At 45.3% G+C, this 19,894-nt stretch overlaps 1 protein-coding gene across 3 annotated transcripts in view; it reads left to right on the forward strand.

The window, feature by feature from the left end:
• The window catches only part of STRIP2 (striatin interacting protein 2), a 57,704-nt gene that overhangs the window by 16,082 nt on the left and 21,728 nt on the right, over window positions 1-19,894 (forward strand). For 2 of the 3 annotated variants that reach the window (XM_004046204.5, XM_055392258.1), the window contains exons 4-18: window positions 759-893; window positions 2,376-2,496; window positions 3,291-3,359; window positions 3,570-3,676; window positions 4,393-4,520; window positions 5,590-5,793; window positions 7,366-7,601; window positions 7,863-7,928; window positions 8,667-8,730; window positions 9,451-9,522; window positions 12,115-12,189; window positions 13,194-13,291; window positions 13,762-13,888; window positions 16,502-16,602; window positions 19,817-19,883. In XM_004046204.5, coding sequence (XP_004046252.1) covers window positions 759-893; window positions 2,376-2,496; window positions 3,291-3,359; window positions 3,570-3,676; window positions 4,393-4,520; window positions 5,590-5,793; window positions 7,366-7,601; window positions 7,863-7,928; window positions 8,667-8,730; window positions 9,451-9,522; window positions 12,115-12,189; window positions 13,194-13,291; window positions 13,762-13,888; window positions 16,502-16,602; window positions 19,817-19,883 — 1,670 coding nt within the window. The other variant, XM_019031711.4, reaches the window with a different exon arrangement.

Here is a 19,894-nt window from a genome sequence, read left to right on the forward strand (position 1 = left end):
CTTGGTCAGTGGCAATTCAATTTTCAGTTCAACAAATGTGTGGTGAGTATCTATTCTGTGTCAGATACTGGAGGCAGGAGTGAGAAGCAGCTTTTACAAAGAAGTTAGAGTTTGAGAGCAGAGGAATCATGTGCACATCACAAAACTAGCTGAGGCTCAAACAATCCTCCTGCCCCAGCCTCCCAAGTAGCTAGGATTACAGGCATGTGCCACTATGCCCAGCTTCTGCCCAAGGGCCTTCTCTGCAGCCTATACAGGGCAGCCAGGAATTGTAGGGAATCAGTGTGCTCCTCTAGTTTAGCACCCCTCATCCAAGAGAAAAATGCCGTGTCAGAAAAGTTTTAAAAGTGTTATGGAAGCAGAGTATTTGGCCACAGCATTAGTGAGAAAGTTCCTTTTGTATTGGGCATGTAAGAGTGGGAAAGAGGTCATTTTGTATTGTGCCTGTAAGGATGACTAGGAATTGAATATGTAGGGAGACAGAGGGAACTCCTTGAGGAAAGGCAGAGAGACAGGACAGTATGGGCTGTGTGTGGAGGACAGAGGGGATGTTGAAGGTGAGGCTATAGACTGGGTTCAGGCCAGAACATTTTGGGTCCTTTTCCCATACCTTATTCTTTCTCAGTGAAATAAGGAAAGCTTTTGGAGAAAATAATTTTGGCAGGGGAGCTGAGATCAGAGGTGGATATGCTGTGAGGAGCCTTTCCAGGAAGGGTGGCAATAGCTGACACTGGATGTATATGGCCTTTTATTCCCAGTGCAGGGCAAGGAATGGCTGGAGTTGGAAGAAGATGCCCAAAAGGCCTATATAATGGGACTCTTGGACCGGCTAGAGGTGGTCAGTAGGGAACAGCGGCTGAAGGTGGCCCGGGCTGTTCTCTACCTGGCCCAAGGTGAGTGACCACCCTTGCTAGCTTTAGAGGGGTGGAGGCTTGAGAGGGAAGTGGGCATTATCAGGACTGAGATGACGCAGGCTGTGCTGGGAAAGCAAAGTTTCTTGCCTCTCAAGGACAGATCTTGTCATGTGCTAGGAGTAACCTGTGCTTATGAGGAAGATGAGATAGTGTTGAGTGCTGTTCTAGATCCCTCGGGATCTGCCTTTATCTTACCAGGTATGTCAGAATTTTTTATAGGGTTCTTCTTTTCCCTACCCTGTACTATAATCATATGTGAATACTAGCAAGAGGTGTGGCCAGAGCTGATATGTACCACCAGCTGATCATGGAGACAAGACATCAACTGTGGCCTGGCCCCAAAACTGAAGAGAAATAGGAGAGTGTCACAGATACACATGGACCCCTTGCATTGTTTCTCATTGGCATTTTGAAAGTTCAAGCCAACATAACTGCAGGAGTGGATGCTGTGAGTAATTTGGAGATGATCAGAACTAAATAGAGTAATTGGGGAAAGCTGCTCAGAAGAAACCTGTTAGCCAGGTGTTGGAAAGCGAAATGAGATAGCCTAGCTGGAGTGAAAATAAGCCTACGATCATAAATATAAGGCGTGTTAACAGAACCAACCAGTTGAGAGCTAAAAAAAAAAAAATTGTAAAATAAAAAAATAATAAATGAAGAGGGGAAAGGGTGGACATTAGGTGAAGAGAAGACTAGCAAATAGGACTGTGCCCTCCTGTATCTCTTGGGTCTGGTGCTCTGGCCAACTTCCAACTGCCAGTACCTTCATATGTTTGCCCAAGGACTTTATTTATCTAAGTTTTTTAAAAGAAAGTCTCACTATGTTTCCCCGGCTGGTCTTGAACTCATAGGCTCGAGCTATCCTCCTGCTCCAGCCTCCTAAGTAGCTAGGATTATAGGCATGTGCCACCATGCTCAGCTTCTGCTCAAGGGCCTTCTCTGCAGCCCATGCAGGGCATCCAGGACGTGTAGGGAATCAGTGTGCTCCTTTAGTTTAGCACCCTCATTCAATGACTAACAGGAGTTAGTGGATGGATAGCCTGACTGTCTCACCCCTCTTGGATAGAATAACTGTGAGTTGTGTGTTTTATACTGTTTCCAAATTATCCCCTGAGTGAACTCTTTGGGCTTCCTTTTCTTCCCTATCTCTACTGATGATTCCTGGGAATGATTCCCAAATAAGCTACTTGCACTGGAATCCTTACTTACCTCAGGATCTGCTTCTGGGAGAACTCACCCTTAAGACGACAGGCCATTGATGAGCACATTGGACCTAACCCTGGAGACTACCTCTCCTCTCCCCTGACTCATTCCAGGAAGTTCTTGGGGCCCCTGTCATACCTATGTCAGCCTAATTATTAGGCAGAGTATTATAGGAAAATCTTAAGATCATGGGGCAGGGTGGAAAGAACTGGGATACTGCCACCCCTCAACCCCTGTAACAACTGTCTGGTCCTTTAGGTACTTTTGGGGAATGTGATTCAGAGGTCGATGTGCTACACTGGTCCAGGTACAACTGCTTCCTGCTGTATCAGATGGGGACCTTCTCCACCTTCCTGGAGCTACTCCACATGGAAATTGAGTGAGAAGCCTTAGGGGAAGGGCTGGCCTACATAACCCCCATTCCTTAAAGTGGCCTCATGTTCTATGCTGCTTCCCTCACTATAGAGACCCCCTGTGAGGAACTGGGTCTACTCACACCTCAGCCCAAAGCTCATTGACAGTTCCCCTCCATCCAGCCATGTTCTCTGATATTCTGTTCTCCCTCCCTGAGGTTGGATACATCTGCAGCTTCTGCCTCACTTACAGCTTTAATCCTGGGCTTCAGGGGCCTATCCTGAGTGGGTTCTCTTTTTATTCAAGGACTTTCTTAGCTCAGCCTAACTCTGGAATTCAAGAGGGAAACTATTTTGAGTGCATGACCCAAGAAAGACAGGAAATCAATTCCTGTCATTGTGCCCAATTCTTTCCCTCATGGGCTATAGTTCTAGAGGTGGCCTTATTTGCTGCTACCACTACAGTGACCCCTTGTTTTGTCTCATGCCCATCACCCAGGAGTTTGAGATAGGGTGCAATCTGCTTATTATTCATCAGGTGTTTCTTAGCATCTGTTTTATGTCCAGCACAGTTCTAAGCATAGTGGGGAATGCAAGAGGAGCGGATACCACAGATCCTGCCCTTGCATTGTCTTCACCATAGATGAGAGTTTGCTGAGGTGGCAGGGGAATTCTGTCAGCTCCTTTACTCTAAACCAGTTTCATTAGTGGCTGCCTAGCCAGGGAATGGCAAGCACTCATATTTGTGTGAGTGATAAGTAAGAGCACAGAGAGAAAAGAAGTCTTATGCATTCCTGTTCTTTTTCTCCTCCCCTGGCAGCAACAGCCAGGCCTGTAGCAGTGCCCTTCGGAAACCAGCTGTCTCCATAGCTGATAGCACAGAGCTCAGGTGAGTGGGGCTAACTATGGGCTTGGAACAGGGCAGATGATTAGCACCTGGGTTACCTTTTCCCCAAATCCCAGATGACTCAGACCATTAGGAAGTTGCCCTGTAGCTAATCTCACTGGGTTGGGCTTCCCACAGAGACCATCCCTGAGGTCTGTGACTATGGGCTGGGAATTGCCTTGGGAACCTCTTGTGACTCTTCTGTAACCCCAGGGTGCTGCTGAGTGTTATGTACCTAATGGTGGAAAATATTCGCCTGGAGCGAGAGACAGACCCCTGTGGGTGGAGAACAGCCCGGGAGACCTTCCGCACTGAATTAAGTAAGAAATGGCACTTGAGGAAGGTGTGGATGGGGTGCTAATGGGAGAGGGGAAGCAAAGCATCTGCCTAGGAGAGGCAGACAGTCGTTTTTTCTTTTGTTTTCTTTTTTAAAATTAATGTCCTTTCTTTTAGGACAGAGATACTGCATGGCAGGCACAAGGGCTGGGCTTGATTGCCGCCCTGTATCTATGAGCTAAGACCAGCCATGTAACTTCTCTATGCCTTGGTTTCCTTGGTTATAAGTGGGGTTAGCCATTCCTCTCCCACTCTATCACGAATCCCACATGAAAAAATGAGTTGAATCACCTTGAAAACTGAGTTCTGTTCAAATGTAAGTTGGTGTTGTCATCTGACAGGGATAGGATATGAAGGACTATGGGATTTTAAAAATATATTTATTGATGTGGAAAAGTGAATGACATTGAGTCCTTTAGCCAGAAAGCAATGTCTTCATTATTGTTACTTCTAGTTTGGCATCCAACCCCAAAGCGTCACCCTAAGCTCTGGGGCCTATGCCATTTTAATTCCATGGCATCCCTTCCTGCCCTTGAGGGGCTTCCTTCTGGGGGCTAAGCCTCCTTCTCAGGACCAAGTACTCTGGAATTCTTCAGGGGAGGTGAGTGCCTTCCTGTGTGTGTCCAGAATCAGGGTTACATGAACAAGGTTTTAGCTGCCTCATCCTCACTTTCTCACTCCCCTCTCTCCTCACCCCTAGGCTTCTCCATGCATAATGAGGAGCCTTTTGCCCTTTTACTCTTCTCCATGGTTACCAAGTTCTGCAGTGGCCTGGCTCCTCACTTCCCCATAAAGAAGGTCCTGCTCCTGCTCTGGAAGGTGGTCATGGTGAGTAATTCTCCCCACTCCCACATTATCAGATCAGCAATGCCCTATGCCACCTCAGTTTCTTCTAGTCTCATTCCAGGAGGCTGGAGCCAGGGAGCAGAACAGGCAGCCCTTAGCCAACTGCTAATATGGAGGGGCAACAAGGCTGTCCTAGAGACATCAGATGTTCTATGTTAGAATGGGTTTCATGTTTCTATTGGATGGATGGGAGATGCCACTCCATAAATTGGGGATGTCAGTGGTACCTTCTCTTATTAAAGCCAATGTTTGATGGAGAGAACACTGGTTGAAAGTTGGTAGATCTGGGCTTTGCTGATACTGAGAAACTTTGGGCAACTCTCTGTGCCTCAATTTCTCTAGCTGTAAAAGGTTGGGGTGAGTGCCTGCCCTCCCTCCAGATAAACAGAGGATTTGTATTTTTTTTTTAATAAAAATAATTTTTTTTTACAGACAGGCCTCCCTGTGTTGCCTGGGCTGGTCTTGAACTCCTGGTCTCAAGCAATCCTTTCACCTTGGCTTCCCAAAATGTTGGGATTACAGGCATGAGCCACTGTGCCTGACCAGGATTTGCTTTTTAAAAAATAATGAAGTTCTTATAAATATGTGGTTACATTTCTGTTACTAGTTATTCAACCTGATCCTTCATTTTTGGCTCCCATCTCACAAGGCAGGCCTAATAGGGGGAACTGCCTCTTGACTGCAGAGGAAATTGAGTGACTCTGGGGGTTTATAGCACCTGGATGTGTTCCTTAAAAAGGTCGATAGTTTCCTTTTTTTTTTTTTTTTTTTTTTTTTTGAGGAGGCCTGCAGGAATTCCTTTCCTAAATTCTGTGATATTTCCCATACTGGGGCAGTAAATAATGCCTTATCCTGACCCCTGAGCTCCTCAGTTGCCGTGGGGATGGTAATCATATTTGCCTCTTTCTGTTTTACTACCTCCTTATTAAGGAAAAGGTCTGAAGGGACTGGAGGTTGTGGCCCTTTCCTTTCATCCATGTTTCCCTGACCTTGGCTCTTTCTTACTTCCCTTCCTTCCTCTCTCTCTGCCCCTTTCCTGTTTCTTCCTTAGTTTACCCTCGGTGGATTTGAGCATCTGCAGACTCTCAAAGTACAGAAGCGGGCAGAATTGGGCCTGCCTCCACTGGCTGAAGACAGTATCCAGGTGGTGAAGAGCATGCGTGCTGCCTCCCCGCCCTCTTACACTCTTGACCTGGGAGAGTCTCAGCTGGCACCCCCACCCTCCAAGCTGCGAGGCCGCCGTGGCTCTCGAAGGGTATGGACTGAAGCAGACAATGGTATTGGAACACTGACTGGCCAAAAATCAAGATTCTAAGCTACTCTGGGTGTGGTAGGAAAAAGCAGTAAATGACCCGGCTCATCCTGCCCAGGTTGGCCCTATGACCAACCTGAAATCTTAGGGTCTCTAGTTTGGCCTCTGTCCCCCAGCCCTGACAGCCCCCTGGGCTGTTGTGATGTGACACTGTGATATCATGTCATATATAGCCATGTCTTGCTACAGAATCATTGGCCTGGACCTCAGTGCCTGGAGTTCCTTACATTCTGAACAACAATTAAGGGTATAATCCTGGGGATAGGGACCCAGGATACCGGAACAGGTCTCCAAGCAAATCCATTTTTCTGGGGTAAGGCATTTTACTATTTTGAAGCACCAGGAAGTTTTACTGTCAGCCAGCCACACTCTTAACTGGCCCTGGAACCAAAGGCTTACATTTAAGAGATGACTGGGTAGGGGTCTATGTATATAACCATGTGACACTTAACGACAGGGATACAATCTGAAATATGTGTCATTATGCAATTTTGTCACTGTGCAAACATCATAGAGTGTACTTACACAAACCCAGATGGTATAGCCTACTGCACACCTAGGCATATAGCCTATTGTTCCTAGACTACAAACCTGTACAGCAGGTTACTATACCGAATACCATATGCAATTGTAACCCAGTGGTGTTTGTGTATCTCAACCTAGAAAAGGCCAGTAAAAATACAGTATTATAATCTTATGGGTCCACAATTACATATGCAGTCCATTGTTGACTGAAGCATCGTTGTGCAGCACATGACTATAGTCTGCTGTCCTGAAAAGGTCAGAATGAAAAGTTATACTGAGATCTGACTATGTTCTTACAAACTCCCCTGCCTGACCCACTTCAGTTCATCAACAGGGCTAGATAGTAGTGCTCAGTAATCCAGTCTCCATTATCTGCAATAAAATTTTTTAACTTTATTTTTGTTTTATAAAGTAATGCTTACTCATTGTAGAAAATTTGGAACAAATATAAAAATGTGATGAAGGGAGAAAAGAAAAATCACCCACAATCTTAACAACCAGAGACAGTCACTGTTAACTTTTTGGCCTATTTCTGTCCAATCTTTTTTTCTTTGTCACAAGATTTAAAATTCCAAACTTGCTTCCCTCTGCTTAGCAGCAAGCTTCTGTCCTCCTCTTCCTCAGTCAGCCAGCTGGTGTATGCTCACAGAAGGCAAACTAATTGAATGTTCACCTAAGCAGAGCATAATTAGGAAGGAAAGTGCTGGCAAAAAAAGGCATCACTGCTTTCTGAAAGCTAAGTAATTGTGACTTTGGGATTATCTATGCTATGTTCCCTGGCTAATGGCAGGGTTACCTGAGAACTTCTTGTCCTGTTATTGGGCCGGGTGGGGACAGTAGGTTAAGGTGGGGAATTGGATGTTTTCGCAAGGGCTGTGTTCAGATTCCATGTTCCCTGAAATGTGGAGGCCTGTGGATATGGGGTGGCCTCAGACAAGGATGCCCAGAGTGAGATCTCTGCATGCCTACCCTCCCTTCTTTCCCCTCCAGCAACTCCTTACTAAGCAGGACAGCCTGGACATCTACAATGAAAGGGATCTCTTCAAGACTGAGGAGCCTGCCACAGAGGAGGAAGAGGAGTCTGCTGGTGATGGAGAACGAGCCTTGGATGGAGAGCTAGACCTGCTAGAGCAGGACCCTCTGGTGCCACCTCCACCATCACAGGCACCCCTCTCTGCTGAGCGGGTGGCTTTTCCCAAGGGCCTGCCCTGGGCCCCAAAGGTCAGGTAGGTTTGATAGCATCAGGGATCCCTATGCTTCGGGGTTTCAGTCTCCAAAGGCCCAAGATGGGGTAGTCTATGTATTCAAGGCTCGTTAAGTTGGTCTGGCAGTCAGAACTCCTGGGTTTGAAATTCCTTCTGTTGATTGCTGCCTTTTTCCACTGCTCCAGTCCTCTGATTGGAGGGATAGGAGCCCGGAAAGTTTTTCTCTCTCAAAGTTTGCTTTTCTTCCCTTCTCTGGGATTGGTCTTTCCACCATCCTCTCAGACAGAAGGACATTGAGCACTTCTTGGAGATGAGCAGGAACAAGTTCATCGGATTCACCCTGGGGCAGTAAGTGACTGAATGGCTGGAACTGGCTACAGAGTGGTTCCTAGGGGGCCAGAAGAGCAGGTAGCTTGGAATGAGGGATGGTGCCTGGTGGTCATAATGTAACCTAGAGCCCCTAGGCCATGGACAACTCCCAGTGACTACTGTGGGTTTTCTATGGATTTTTTTTTTCCTTGAGTTTCTTCCACTTTTCCTCAAAGAACTTTTGTGTTTTTAGCCAACTGTAGGACTTTGAGCAACAAGTCATTTCTCTTTCGGGCTTAATTTTTTCCTGAGGTTGTTGGGTTAGATGGTTTCTATGGGCCCTTCCTGCTCTAATGGGCTAAAATTCTGTGAACAAGAGACATGGTCAGAACGGATCCAGTCTTCCCCCATTCCCCAGCCTCATGAATCCTTCCCACTGGCCTCTTGAAAATTGAGTCCTTATTAGTGGAGTTTCATAGTCAAGGTGTCATTGGGCTATATACCCTTTTAAGTAGGAACCTACCACTCCTACACCAAGTGAGTACCCAAAAGACTATAAAAATCTCCTGATTTCCAGAAACATTTCTGTGTACTATTATTATTTTTGTGTCCTGAAGCACTGATGTGGGACCTACGATCTTGCAGAGGAAGGTCTAGGGTACTGGGGGTAGATGTTGTTGAAAGTAGCATGGTCTGTTGACTCTAGGGGGGTATTGGGGTATCAGTAGTTCTTCGTACTTTGGAAGCTTATGATCTGGTATGTCTGGCCTTTTACAGGGACACAGATACATTGGTTGGATTACCCAGGCCCATCCATGAGAGTGTGAAGACCCTAAAGCAGGTGACTGGGGCGGGCTCTCAGTCTTCAGGGATAGGGAGCCATCAAAGCAGGTCAGATTACCAGGCTCCTGGATACTGGGTGGGGCTTTTATACCAGACTCTTTCTGGACCTTCTGCATTCCTCCTGCAGTCCTTTGGCCAAACAGGAAAAATTAGGTCTCTCTTTACTTATTCAGTTTCCTATATTCAGGTAGATTTTAAAATTCTCCTTTCTTCCTCTCATTTCTTTTTCCTCTTCCCATTCTTCTCTCTCTCTTCCCATTCCTTGCTTCTTTTCCTTTCACTTCTCTCTCTCCATAAGTCTACTAACTTCCAAAGGCCCAGGATTGAGTAGGAGCCTGCTCTATATCCATTGTATGCATGGAGTCATCACTCCGTGCATACGTGCACACGCATCAAAATTCTCAGGGCAGTGGTCCAGGGGCAGGGGCCTGTTTCTGACTTCCCCTTGCACTTTGTTTGAAGATAAATGCTTAGGTATTTGCTGCTCTTCAGCAAATGTAGAAACAGAATTTTAAAAAAACACTGTGCACAAAGCACTTTGACTGGTGCTGATGATGCAGAGGTGATTAAGACTCCTTCCTTGAAAGAGTTCATGTCTATGTGGGGTGACAAACCCATAAGCAGAACATTTCCTTGCTTTTGGGGAATTTAAGTAAGAGACTGGTACACATGTGAATGAGGCCCTCAGCCCTTGTTGATGTCTTCTTATCTTTGTCAGCACAAGTATATCTCCATCGCAGATGTGCAGATCAAGAATGAAGAGGAGCTGGAGAAGTGCCCTATGTCTTTGGTGAGCCAAGGAAGCCCTACACAGGAGGAGAGTAGAAGAAAACCTGTCTGCAGTGTTGTCACAGAGCATGTGTGCATGCATTCATTCAGCATATTAGGCTGTAACTGTGTTCCAGGCAAGACAAGGTCCCTACTTTCATGATATATTGAAGTTGGGGAAGAAAGATAAAAAATAAAAAGTTAAGTAAACCAAACTATCAGAGAATGGTAAATACAATGAAGAAAATTTAAACAGGATGACATGAAAGAAGCATCAGTAGACTACTTAAGATTGGGCAGTTGGAGTAGGTAGACCTCTGAGAAGGTGACATTTAAGCCAAGATCTGAGGGACAGGGAGCCAGCCATAGGAGCATCAGAGGAAAGAGCATTCCAAACAGAGAGAACAGCCTTAGCAAGGGGAAAGCAGGCTTAGAGTGTCAGAGGTAGTGAAGGAAGGCTGTTATGGCTAGAGCACAGGGCTGAGGGCTGGGATCCTAGAGATGGAGTCAGAGAGGTGGCCTGAGGCCACTTTGCTGAGGACCTGTAAGCAAAGGTAGAGAGCTTGAAGTTGACTCGCAGTCAAAGGGAAGGAAGCCTTTGGAGATTTGAAGCAGGGGAGTGATATGATCTGATTTATGTTTCTAAAAACATTAGCTTCTGTGTAAAGATTGGACCAGAAAAGCGTAGACGCACTCTAGGGAGATTAGTTAGAAAACCCTTGAAATAGTCAAGGTGAGAGATGATGCCTACCTGGATTTGGAGATGTAGCTGACAAGACTTGCAGTGCATTTGGATGTGGATAGAGAGGCAAAGAAAGGAATCAAGAATAAGTACCATTTGCCAGGATGTGGGGGGAATATCAAGAGTTCTGTTTTGGTCATACTAAGTTTTAGATGCCCATTAGATACCCATGTGGAGCTGCAGGCAATTGGAAATAAAGTCTAGAATTCTACAGAGAGGGCTGACTTTGAGAAATAAATTCGGGAGTTGTTTGTAACACTTATAGGCAGTGTTAAAGGCCGTAGAACTGGCTGAGATAACCCAGGGAGGGAGTAGAGACAAAGAAGAGAATGGAAGGCAGGACAAAGCCCTGGGGCACACCAGTATGTTGAGGGGGGGATGTGTCAGGAAAGGAGCCAGAAGAATATGAAAGACAGTGAAGTGGCTGGAAATCCAGGAGATTATGATATCATCATAAAAGCTAAGAAAGTCTTTCAAGAAAAAAGGAGTGATCTGCTGGGTAAAATGCTACTAATAAGTGGCATTATGGTAAGAACCAAGGTGCCCATTGGATTTGGCAACATGAAGATAGTGACCTTGATAAGAGCAACTCTAAGTGAAGTAGTGGGACTGAAAGCCTAATTGGAGTGTATTGAAGGGAATGTCAAAAAAGGAGGTAGATGATATAAAAGTTTTGTGAAGAGGGGAGAAAGTGGATGGTAGCTGAAGGAGAATGTGAGGTCAAGGGGAGGATGTTTTATAGCTGAGAGATACTAGAGCATTTTTTGTTTCCTAAAATAAGTGATCCAAGAGAGGGGATAATTGCAGGACTGAGGCATTCAACAAAGCAAATGGGTGGGGGATCCTGAGCACAAGTAGGAGACTGGCCTTTGTTAGAAGCACAGGCGGTTCATCCTTCGTGTCAAGAAGGAAGGAAGAAGACTCTTGATAGATTTGGTGTTGAGAAGATGAGTGTGTGCCTGTCTGATTGCTTCTGTTTTCTCCATGAAGCGTGAGGCAGGGTCAGCAACTGTTTAGGGATGGTGGGCAAAGGAGTTGGTTTGAGGAGAGAGAAGATGGTATGAAATCAGCCTTTTGGAGAGCAGGAAGGCAAACATGCCAGGATTGCCAGGCTCTGTTAAATGTCCGTTTAGGACTTATGTCCATTTAAGCAGCAGATTAGTTGTGTGGGACAGAAGGAGGCTGGTTATTCTTCCCTGCCTCAGGGTCTCATGGCAGTGGCCCCTTGCCCTGTAATAGAGGGATCTTGTAGGAGGAAGGGAACTGCATTGGTCAAAGATGACAGTGGCCTGAGCAGCTTATTGGGTCCCTGAGACCCCAGCCTCCCCACTCTGATAAAAGGCTTAGTTAATGTCATCAACAGGACAGAGATAGTTGTATATGAGGGAGCTGGTCAGAAAGGAGAAAGTGATGTAGGGGCTAATGGAGAGGGGAAGAAAATCATTTCCATCCACTTAAAAGCCTCTTTGCTAATATTCCTCCCTGTTTCTCCAGTCCATAGGTTACCCAACTTCCTTTTAAACCCACACTATTGAGCCACCTACCTCTCCTTCCAGGCTTACAGAACGTTCTAGAGTTTTCAGCCTCAGATCCATACCATAGGAAGTGCTTCTGTAGCATCTGTTCCAGTATCCCAGGTCCTGAAAGGTCATCCAGGCCAACCTGATGGTCCTATTGAAGAGAAAACTAGGACTCAGAAAAGGAATGTGACTTAACCAAGGTCACACAGTGAGTCATTAACACAGCTAGGGTAGAAACCTAGATCTGACTCCCAGCTTAGTGCTCTTTTCAGGTCACCCCTCACAACCAAGAAAAAAAAGCCTTTGGTCACCTGGAAAGTGGCATTGCCAAACCATGTATTTCTTGCCATAGGGGGAAGAGGTGGTACCAGAGACGCCATGTGAAATCCTCTACCAGGGAATGCTGTACAGCCTTCCGCAGTATATGGTAAGGAGATGGCTAGGCCAGAGCTGCCCTTCTCTGCTGCAAGGAACAGACAGCTAAAAACCATTTCAAGTGGACCTGTCCAACACTTGAGCTTGTTTCCTGAGCCTTTGCCCCTTTGGCAAGGCATTCTCTGACACATGCAAATTCTGAGCTTTCCTCAGTGCTCCTCTGATGGTGCTGTTCTCCCTAGTCCTTCTTTGGGAAGGGTGGGGAATAAGTTGGGGTCTCTACAGGATACACTGGGGACCCTCCTCCGAGATAAGTACTGTAGTCCCTCTGAGATCTGCTGTGGTCTGTCATGTCCTAGATAGCCTCAGGCTGGGAGTGGGGAAGATGCCAATGGTTCGGGTTAGAGGAAAGAAAAGAGTGGGAGAAGTTGGGTTTATGCCGCCCACCTTATTTCTACACACTGTCCCTCCCACTCTGTTCCTTCCATCTTCCCCTTTGAAAAGAACAGTCTTTTTTTTTTTTTTTGAAGTGGAGTCTCACTCTGTCGCCCAGGCTGGAGTGCAGTGGCACGATCTCGGCCCACTGCAACCTCCACCTCCCAGGTTCAAGTGATTCTCCTGCCTCAGCCTCCCGAATAGCTGGGATTACAGGCACATGCCACCATGCCAGCTAATTTTTGTATTTTTAGTAGAGATGGAGTTTTACCATGTTGGCCAGGCTGATCTTGAACTTCCAACCTCAAGTGATCTGCCTGTCTCGGCCTCCAAAAGTGCTGGGATTACAGACATCAGCCACCATGCCAGGCCCTGGAAAGAACAGTCTTGAAGCATAACAGCCAATGCACTCCCTCTGGCTTTCTCCTTAGCCTCACAGGCAGGCCTGTCAGGACTGGGCACCTGTTTGCTTTTCTGGACGCTGGGGAGATATGGTCATTGAGGGAAGAACTTACAGAATGGCTTTAAAACACTTTTTATAGGGCGGTTAGGGTGTGGAAGAATCACTTCCTTGCTGAGTGGGTTTGACAGTGGTGAATTTCTTTATTTTCTACTTCCCAGATCGCTCTGCTTAAGATTCTGCTGGCTGCAGCTCCCACCTCCAAGGCTAAGACAGACTCTATCAATATCCTGGCAGATGTCCTACCTGAGGAGATGCCGTGAGTGCTTCAACGGGGGCAGCTGCTGGATACTAGCTGTCTTATCTGCAGGCTCTCTCTAGTCCCCACTCACCTTGTTAACACTTACAGAGATTGTCTCCAAAGAGATCTCCCCGTCTCTGCCCACCAGTACCCCCTTTCCCCTACAGGGCTTTCTGCTTGGCTCTTTTTAGCTCAGAACTCTGGATCTGGAGGGTGACACCAGTGCCAGCGACTGGCTGCCCAGGTATTTGGGTGAACATTGCCAAGGGATGAGCTTGCCAAAAGAGAGATGGAAACAAAGAGATCAGTGGAGCATTTCTTCAGATAGGCTCATAAGTGGGAACTCTGGAGGTTTCCCTGGCACAGAAGTTCAAGTTTCCCAAGTTCTGGCTCTCTTGTGTATATTGTATCAGACCCAAATACCTGGATCCCTACAGGGCTCCCTTTAAGGCCACTCTCTGCGCTAATACCTTCTCTCCCCATTGTAGCATCACTGTTCTCCAGAGCATGAAGCTGGGCATCGATGTGAACAGGCACAAGGAGATTATTGTAAAGAGTATCTCTACCCTGCTTCTGCTACTCCTCAAACACTTCAAACTCAACCATATCTACCAGGTGAGCAGCTAGGAGCACTTCTCCACAGGTCTTGGGTGTTTGCCAGGCCCTATCTCTCAAAGGAAGGATGCAAAGTCCCTTTTAATCCTGATGAGCATCTTTCAGCCTTTTCTTTGTCCTCCCTCAGGGAATCCAGCCACCCATTGCATGAGCTTGAGGTAGGGTTATGGAGTGGGAACTGTCCTAGAAAGGTGCAGATGTCTGTGTCCCTTGTAAGTTATCCCAGAGTTGTGGGTAGGAATCTCTAGCTTCTCAGGAATATGCCCAGCCAGTTTTTAAACAATGCAAGAGAGAATGTAAGCATTTCACAAAAATGGGGGTGGGGGGGAGTATGTTGACCATAGTTTTCTATATGTGAAGCCCTTTTCCAACATTTGAGATATAATTCTGAGAATAGGGTACAGTTCTGGCTCTTCAGGGCCTTGAAATCTTATAAAGGATACAGATATATAAGTAGCCAATTATAGAGAGATAAGTGCACTGATACTGATAAGCACTGGTTGCTATGGAAACACCTAATCCAGCTTGAGGTGGGGAAGAAATGACTCCTAACCTGAGTCCTAAAAAAACAGATGTTAGCCAGGATATGGGAATTGTTAGGGAAGGAGGACAGGAGGCATTTCAAGCAGAAAAGCTAATATGCAAAAGTCCAGAGGGGGAATAGAGAGAGCAAAGTACCTTTAAAAACCGTAATTAAATGTTGCTGGAGTTCTGCCTGGGGCGGGGAAAGATGGGCATGGTCTGGTGACACAGGAAGCTGGAGGAATCGGCAAGGAGCAAATCATAATCTATATGCTAACACACAATTACTGAGCACCTATCCTGTGCCCAGCACCCTGTTAAGTTTGTCTAGGCCCTCATTTAATTCTCTCCACCCTATGAAGTAGTCTTATTTAATACCTCTTTTATACATGATGAAATCGAAGCTAAGAAAAATTAAGAAGCTGCTTTCCCATAAAACATTGTTTGCCATGCTAAGGAGTTTGGACTTGGTTTCATGGGCATTGCCAAGATATAGGGACAAGATGGGTACAGCAAATGGATGCTCCTGTCTGTGAGGAGACCACCGGGAAAAAAGGAATGCTTCTCATTTTTGCCCAGAGGCTCTACCCCATTTTCCTCCTAAGAAGTCAGAATCAAGCTTGCTGGTAGAAGAGCAGGTCCTCAGAGTACAGAGAGGCTTCTGCAGGGTCTATGTCCATGGCCCTATCAACCAGGGTATTTTTCCACTTTCATACATTCGAAGACATCTTTGGGTATGTTTCATTGCCCTGAGTGCTCCCACTTTTGCCAGTGTTTGCTGAGCAGCAGCAGGGCTGGGAGGAGTAGTGGTAGGTAGGAGATAGTGTTTCTAGTGGAAAGAGAACAGAGAACTGTAGATGTGTGTTTACTTCTGCTTTTCTTGGTGGGAAGTATGTGGATTCACAGCCAGACAGGTGGATGGCTTGATGGGCCATGCCAGTGTGTGTCAGTGAATCCTGAAGGGCCACAGGCACATCTCAAACTGAAAAAAGTTTTCCATCAGGTGATACTGGATATGTGTTGGCTCTTTTGTCTGGGGCTTTGGAAAATACCCTGGATTTTACAAATAAAATAAATAACCTTCCAGGGAGAAAATATTGAACAGAAGAGAGAAGTAGTCTTGGCATAAACTGACTCCACTGCTCTAACTACATACCCAGGGCCATTAGGCAGCTTAGCTTGCTGCTTGGCTACTTGTTGGTGATCAGAGAGCTGAGGATTTAAAACACCATAGTTCTCTGCTTTTTCAACCCCATTTCTATACTAGAATACTAGGTTCTGGATCTGGAGATAAACTGTGTTTGACACTCCTTAGTGTATCATGGGTAACATAACCCCCATGACACTGCTCTTATGGCCACCTGTCCCACTAGGTTGTCCTATATACAAACCACATCTGGATTTGGGAGAGCAGAATGGAGTCTCCACATTCTGGTATTAAGCCTATCAAAGACACCTTAGACTTCTCAATGCAGTATCTGTTGGCTGAAGGGCTCTTGTTCATTCATTTATTAAAATATTTACTAATATTCTTTCCCCCTTTCCCCCATACTCCAAGTGGCCAGTATACTTACTGATATTCTAAATACTAAGGATAATATGGTATACCAGACATACTGGAGCTGGAGCGCAGTGGTCCATTTGGTTATTATGTGCTGTCACCATCCTGACTGAGTGATGCCAGCAGTTGCCAAGAGTAAGCTGCAGCTGTCCCTGCTATATCAATCACAGTTGAAACATTATGAGCCAGAGGTTTGGCATGGAAAACGACTCCCTCGGGGAGCCTTCCTTTCCTGTTGGGCTTAGGAACAAATCTCACAGCAATTCTTTCTATGTATTGGAGTGGGATTTTATTTTCTGGCTTCTTTGTTTTGTGCTTGTGACATATACTGCAGATTATCCCCCTCCATGTAGGATGGGCTGGCTGAAGATGATTCTTCCCATTTCCCAGACAGGAAGACTGATAACACAAGTGGATAGTAGATATTCTCAGGAATGGATATTAGATTTGTATTTCCTCTCTTTTTTTTCAAACATACTTTCCATTCTCCTCCAAATAAGCAGCCCTTTCTGCTTTGATTTTTAATTCAGTTTGAATATGTATCGCAACATTTGGTATTTGCCAACTGCATCCCCTTGATCCTGAAGTTCTTCAATCAAAATATCTTGTCATACATCACTGCCAAAAACAGGTATGAACTCTGGACAGGTTTATTTCAAGGGGCTATTTTGGGGTGGTTGAGAAAATTACATCATCTCGGAGCCTTTCCGTTTTCCTGGTGTCCCTAGTCCCTCCTGTCTTAGAGCTGTCACTGTTAAATTTAATTTCCTTGAAGTGTTAGCTGATGGAGTGTATAGTTTGCCTTCTTTAGGGAAGTATTTGTATTTTAATAGTTTTAAACACTGAAAAATGTCATGATTTAAAGAAATGAAGTGGCAATGATGAATTTTTAGCTCTGTGTCAGGTGGATCCAGGGGTTGTTTTTTGTGAAACAACCTGCTTGTCTGGCCAGGCCTTATTTTAGTATAAATCATAAGTTGGAGCAATTGGAACAGTTATGCTGTTTCATAAACTGTAATGCATTATACAAAATTTGTAACTGAAGTTACATAATAGAATTTACTGAGGTACATCAATTTGTAGTTTAAAAAAATAAGGTATTTCACATTCATTATTTAATCTCCTCAGCAATGCTAAGAGTTGTTATAAGTTTTATTCTCATTTTTCCAATTAGGAAACAAATTCAGAGATATTAACAAAATTAACATGCTGGTGAGACCCCTTAAGTAAGCATCAGAGGCAGGATCAGAACACAGGCTTCCCTGTGAATACAAATTGCTTTCCATTCCTCCAGCCAAGCAGGGACTTGGGGATTACAGAGTAGATCCTTGTTCCTTAATATTCTACTTTCACAAGAACTGGAAATATGTTAATCAGTAGAGTTTACCAGAGGCAAAATTCCTAAAGTAGAAGTAAGAGGGCTAATCTCATACTTGGGGTGACTAGAGATATTGCCACACTAGTTTGTCAGTACTGCCTGAAATTCCACCATGGAGAAGGAGCCTACTTATATGTAGCTTAAAACACACACACACCCTATGGAGCCTGAAGTCATGAGACCTGGATTCGTGACCTGGATCTGCCACTTACTAGTTATGTAATCTCAAGCAAGAAACTGTTTCTCTGAACCACAGTATTTTCATCTTTAAAATAAGGATAGCTTTTCTGACTATATCATAGAACTTTTATAAGCATTAGTTAATATTGGTATATGTAAGATTGCTTTAAACACTTTCCCTTGGGGGTAAGCATTGGAGGATGGGTTTTTCCTAACAATACGGAGAGCTGTGCACTGGCCCCTTTAAAACTGGCACTTCAGATGTGCTACTTGAGTTACCAGGGAAAATGAAAGTACAGGTCAGGCTGTGTCAGGGCCACAACTGCATGCAGGCACCTCTGTGTATCAGTCAACACTCTTGGTTAAAAGTAACCAAAACTAGCTGGACTACATTCATGCAGAATAGTGACTTTGTCAGAATGAAATGACATGTGTCATCCTGAGGAACCTAGGACAGCAATGCAGCTCTGGACCTCAGGGTTGGCCTGTAGTGTGGGGAGCCCAGAAAGCCTTTCACGTCTATCTGTAAGACACCAGGCCTCTGTATTTCCACTCCAGTTTCCTCTCTCACTGACAAATTTATCAGTCTGCATTGTTTGCTTCTCAGGCCGCATAGTGAAATACGTCTATATGAGCTAAACATGCCCCACCTCAGAGACTGAATTGACTCTCCAATCCCTATTCCAGATTCCCTGGGTTAGAGGTTCACTCCTAGATCAACTGTGGCTAGGGGAGTGGTATACAGAAACTGAATGTTCCTTCTGCACCCATGGACCTAGAATGGGAGGTACAGACAATTCAATAGATGTCCATTTGGTTCAATTTGGAGTTGGAAGAGTGGTAGCAACAGACTACACCTTTTGCTAAGGTTGGCCTGAACCAGATGATCCTCTTATGCACCACCTATAAGTTTTACTTTTGAATGATCTCTGAGAACTTGGAGATCACAGCTCATTATTGCAGAATTTTCTCATGGCTCTTAACAATCTAGATGTTCTAGATACTTGTAAATTAATTTTATGCCCCCTTAGGCTAGATTTCAATTCACTAAGAGAATGGAACAAATCCATCTTTGATTTCCCACCCCCGTTTCCTGGTCGCCGGCACCTACTTTGCCATAGGGCTTTGTCAGTGGGAGGTGGGTGGATAGGTGGATGAGCCAGCCAAGAATGTTCATCCTAATGGAGCAGTACAGAACTGGCAATCCTGGGAAAATCCAATAGAGTGAATCAAGATGATGAACAACATTACAGGTAGTTTGACACTGCCCTCTCCCAAGCTGACCCTTCTCCTCTCCTACCCTGGTCCCCCAGATTATCTTTGTCTGAGTTTCTTGGACAAAGGTAAACATTTCTGGCCAAATAAATTGTTGCCTTTTACTTGTATAGAAGTTTTGACTTTTAAAATGTAGAGACAGGTTCATTATAGCAGTGTGAACTTGTCGTCGTCAAAGCCACTGCTTTGCCAACATCCTTTATCCATTTCCAGCTGCACTGGTTCAGATAGGTTGGTGTTCAAAACCTCATGGAACATCAGAACCAGAAGGGGCATTAGAGATTAGCTAGTCCAGATTCTGTGTTGTGTCAGTGAAGAAGGGAGAAGAGGAAAGAGAGAGCTGTCATTTATTTTGTAACTATGTCCTTGTCATAATGCAATGCCTTATTTCCCCTCCTAACTCATGCCTGCTTCCCTGGGCTCACTACAGAGCTGTAGCTTGCAGTCCCCCACTGTCAGCTATTACCATTCTTGAGTTACTAGATTAGCCTTTCTATAGGAAGCTGCCCCTGTCTCAAGCTTCCTTTAGGAGTGGCTTCTGTAATCATTCCCCAGAGCTCCCAGCTTTCAGAAAGATCTGGTGAGAGACACAGGAGGATCATTTCATCCTCCCATCCTCAGATTGTTATCCAGTGGGATGGGTTTGGGCAGTGTCTGTGGGAGCAGTTATATTCACACATACAGTTAAATGCAGAAACACAAATGCACTCAAGTTTACATGTTCCTTTAAAGAAGCAAGGAGTGCTAAGAAAAGAGGCTCTCTTTCTGCTTTCTTTTGCATCTACCAGATGGGGGCCAGCCTCAAAGAACTCATTGGTTCCTCTCATGACAGGAAAGGAGACTGGAGCTAGAGTTGCCTGGCACCAGAGCCCTCATTTCAGCTGAGGTCACTAAGCAATTTGGGAAATGGATAGGGGCTGCTGGAGAGAAATAACTCCTGCTCTTTTCAGATACAGCCAATTCCTGCTGTTGCCATTTACCTAAAGCCTGTCCTTATCTCTGCATCTTACAGCATCTCAGTCCTGGATTATCCTTGCTGTACCATCCAGGATTTGCCGGAGCTTACTACTGAAAGTCTGGTAAGCAGATG

Source organism: Gorilla gorilla, chromosome 6, assembly GCF_029281585.2.
Source record: "Gorilla gorilla gorilla isolate KB3781 chromosome 6, NHGRI_mGorGor1-v2.1_pri, whole genome shotgun sequence".
Taxonomy (NCBI): domain Eukaryota; kingdom Metazoa; phylum Chordata; class Mammalia; order Primates; family Hominidae; genus Gorilla; species Gorilla gorilla.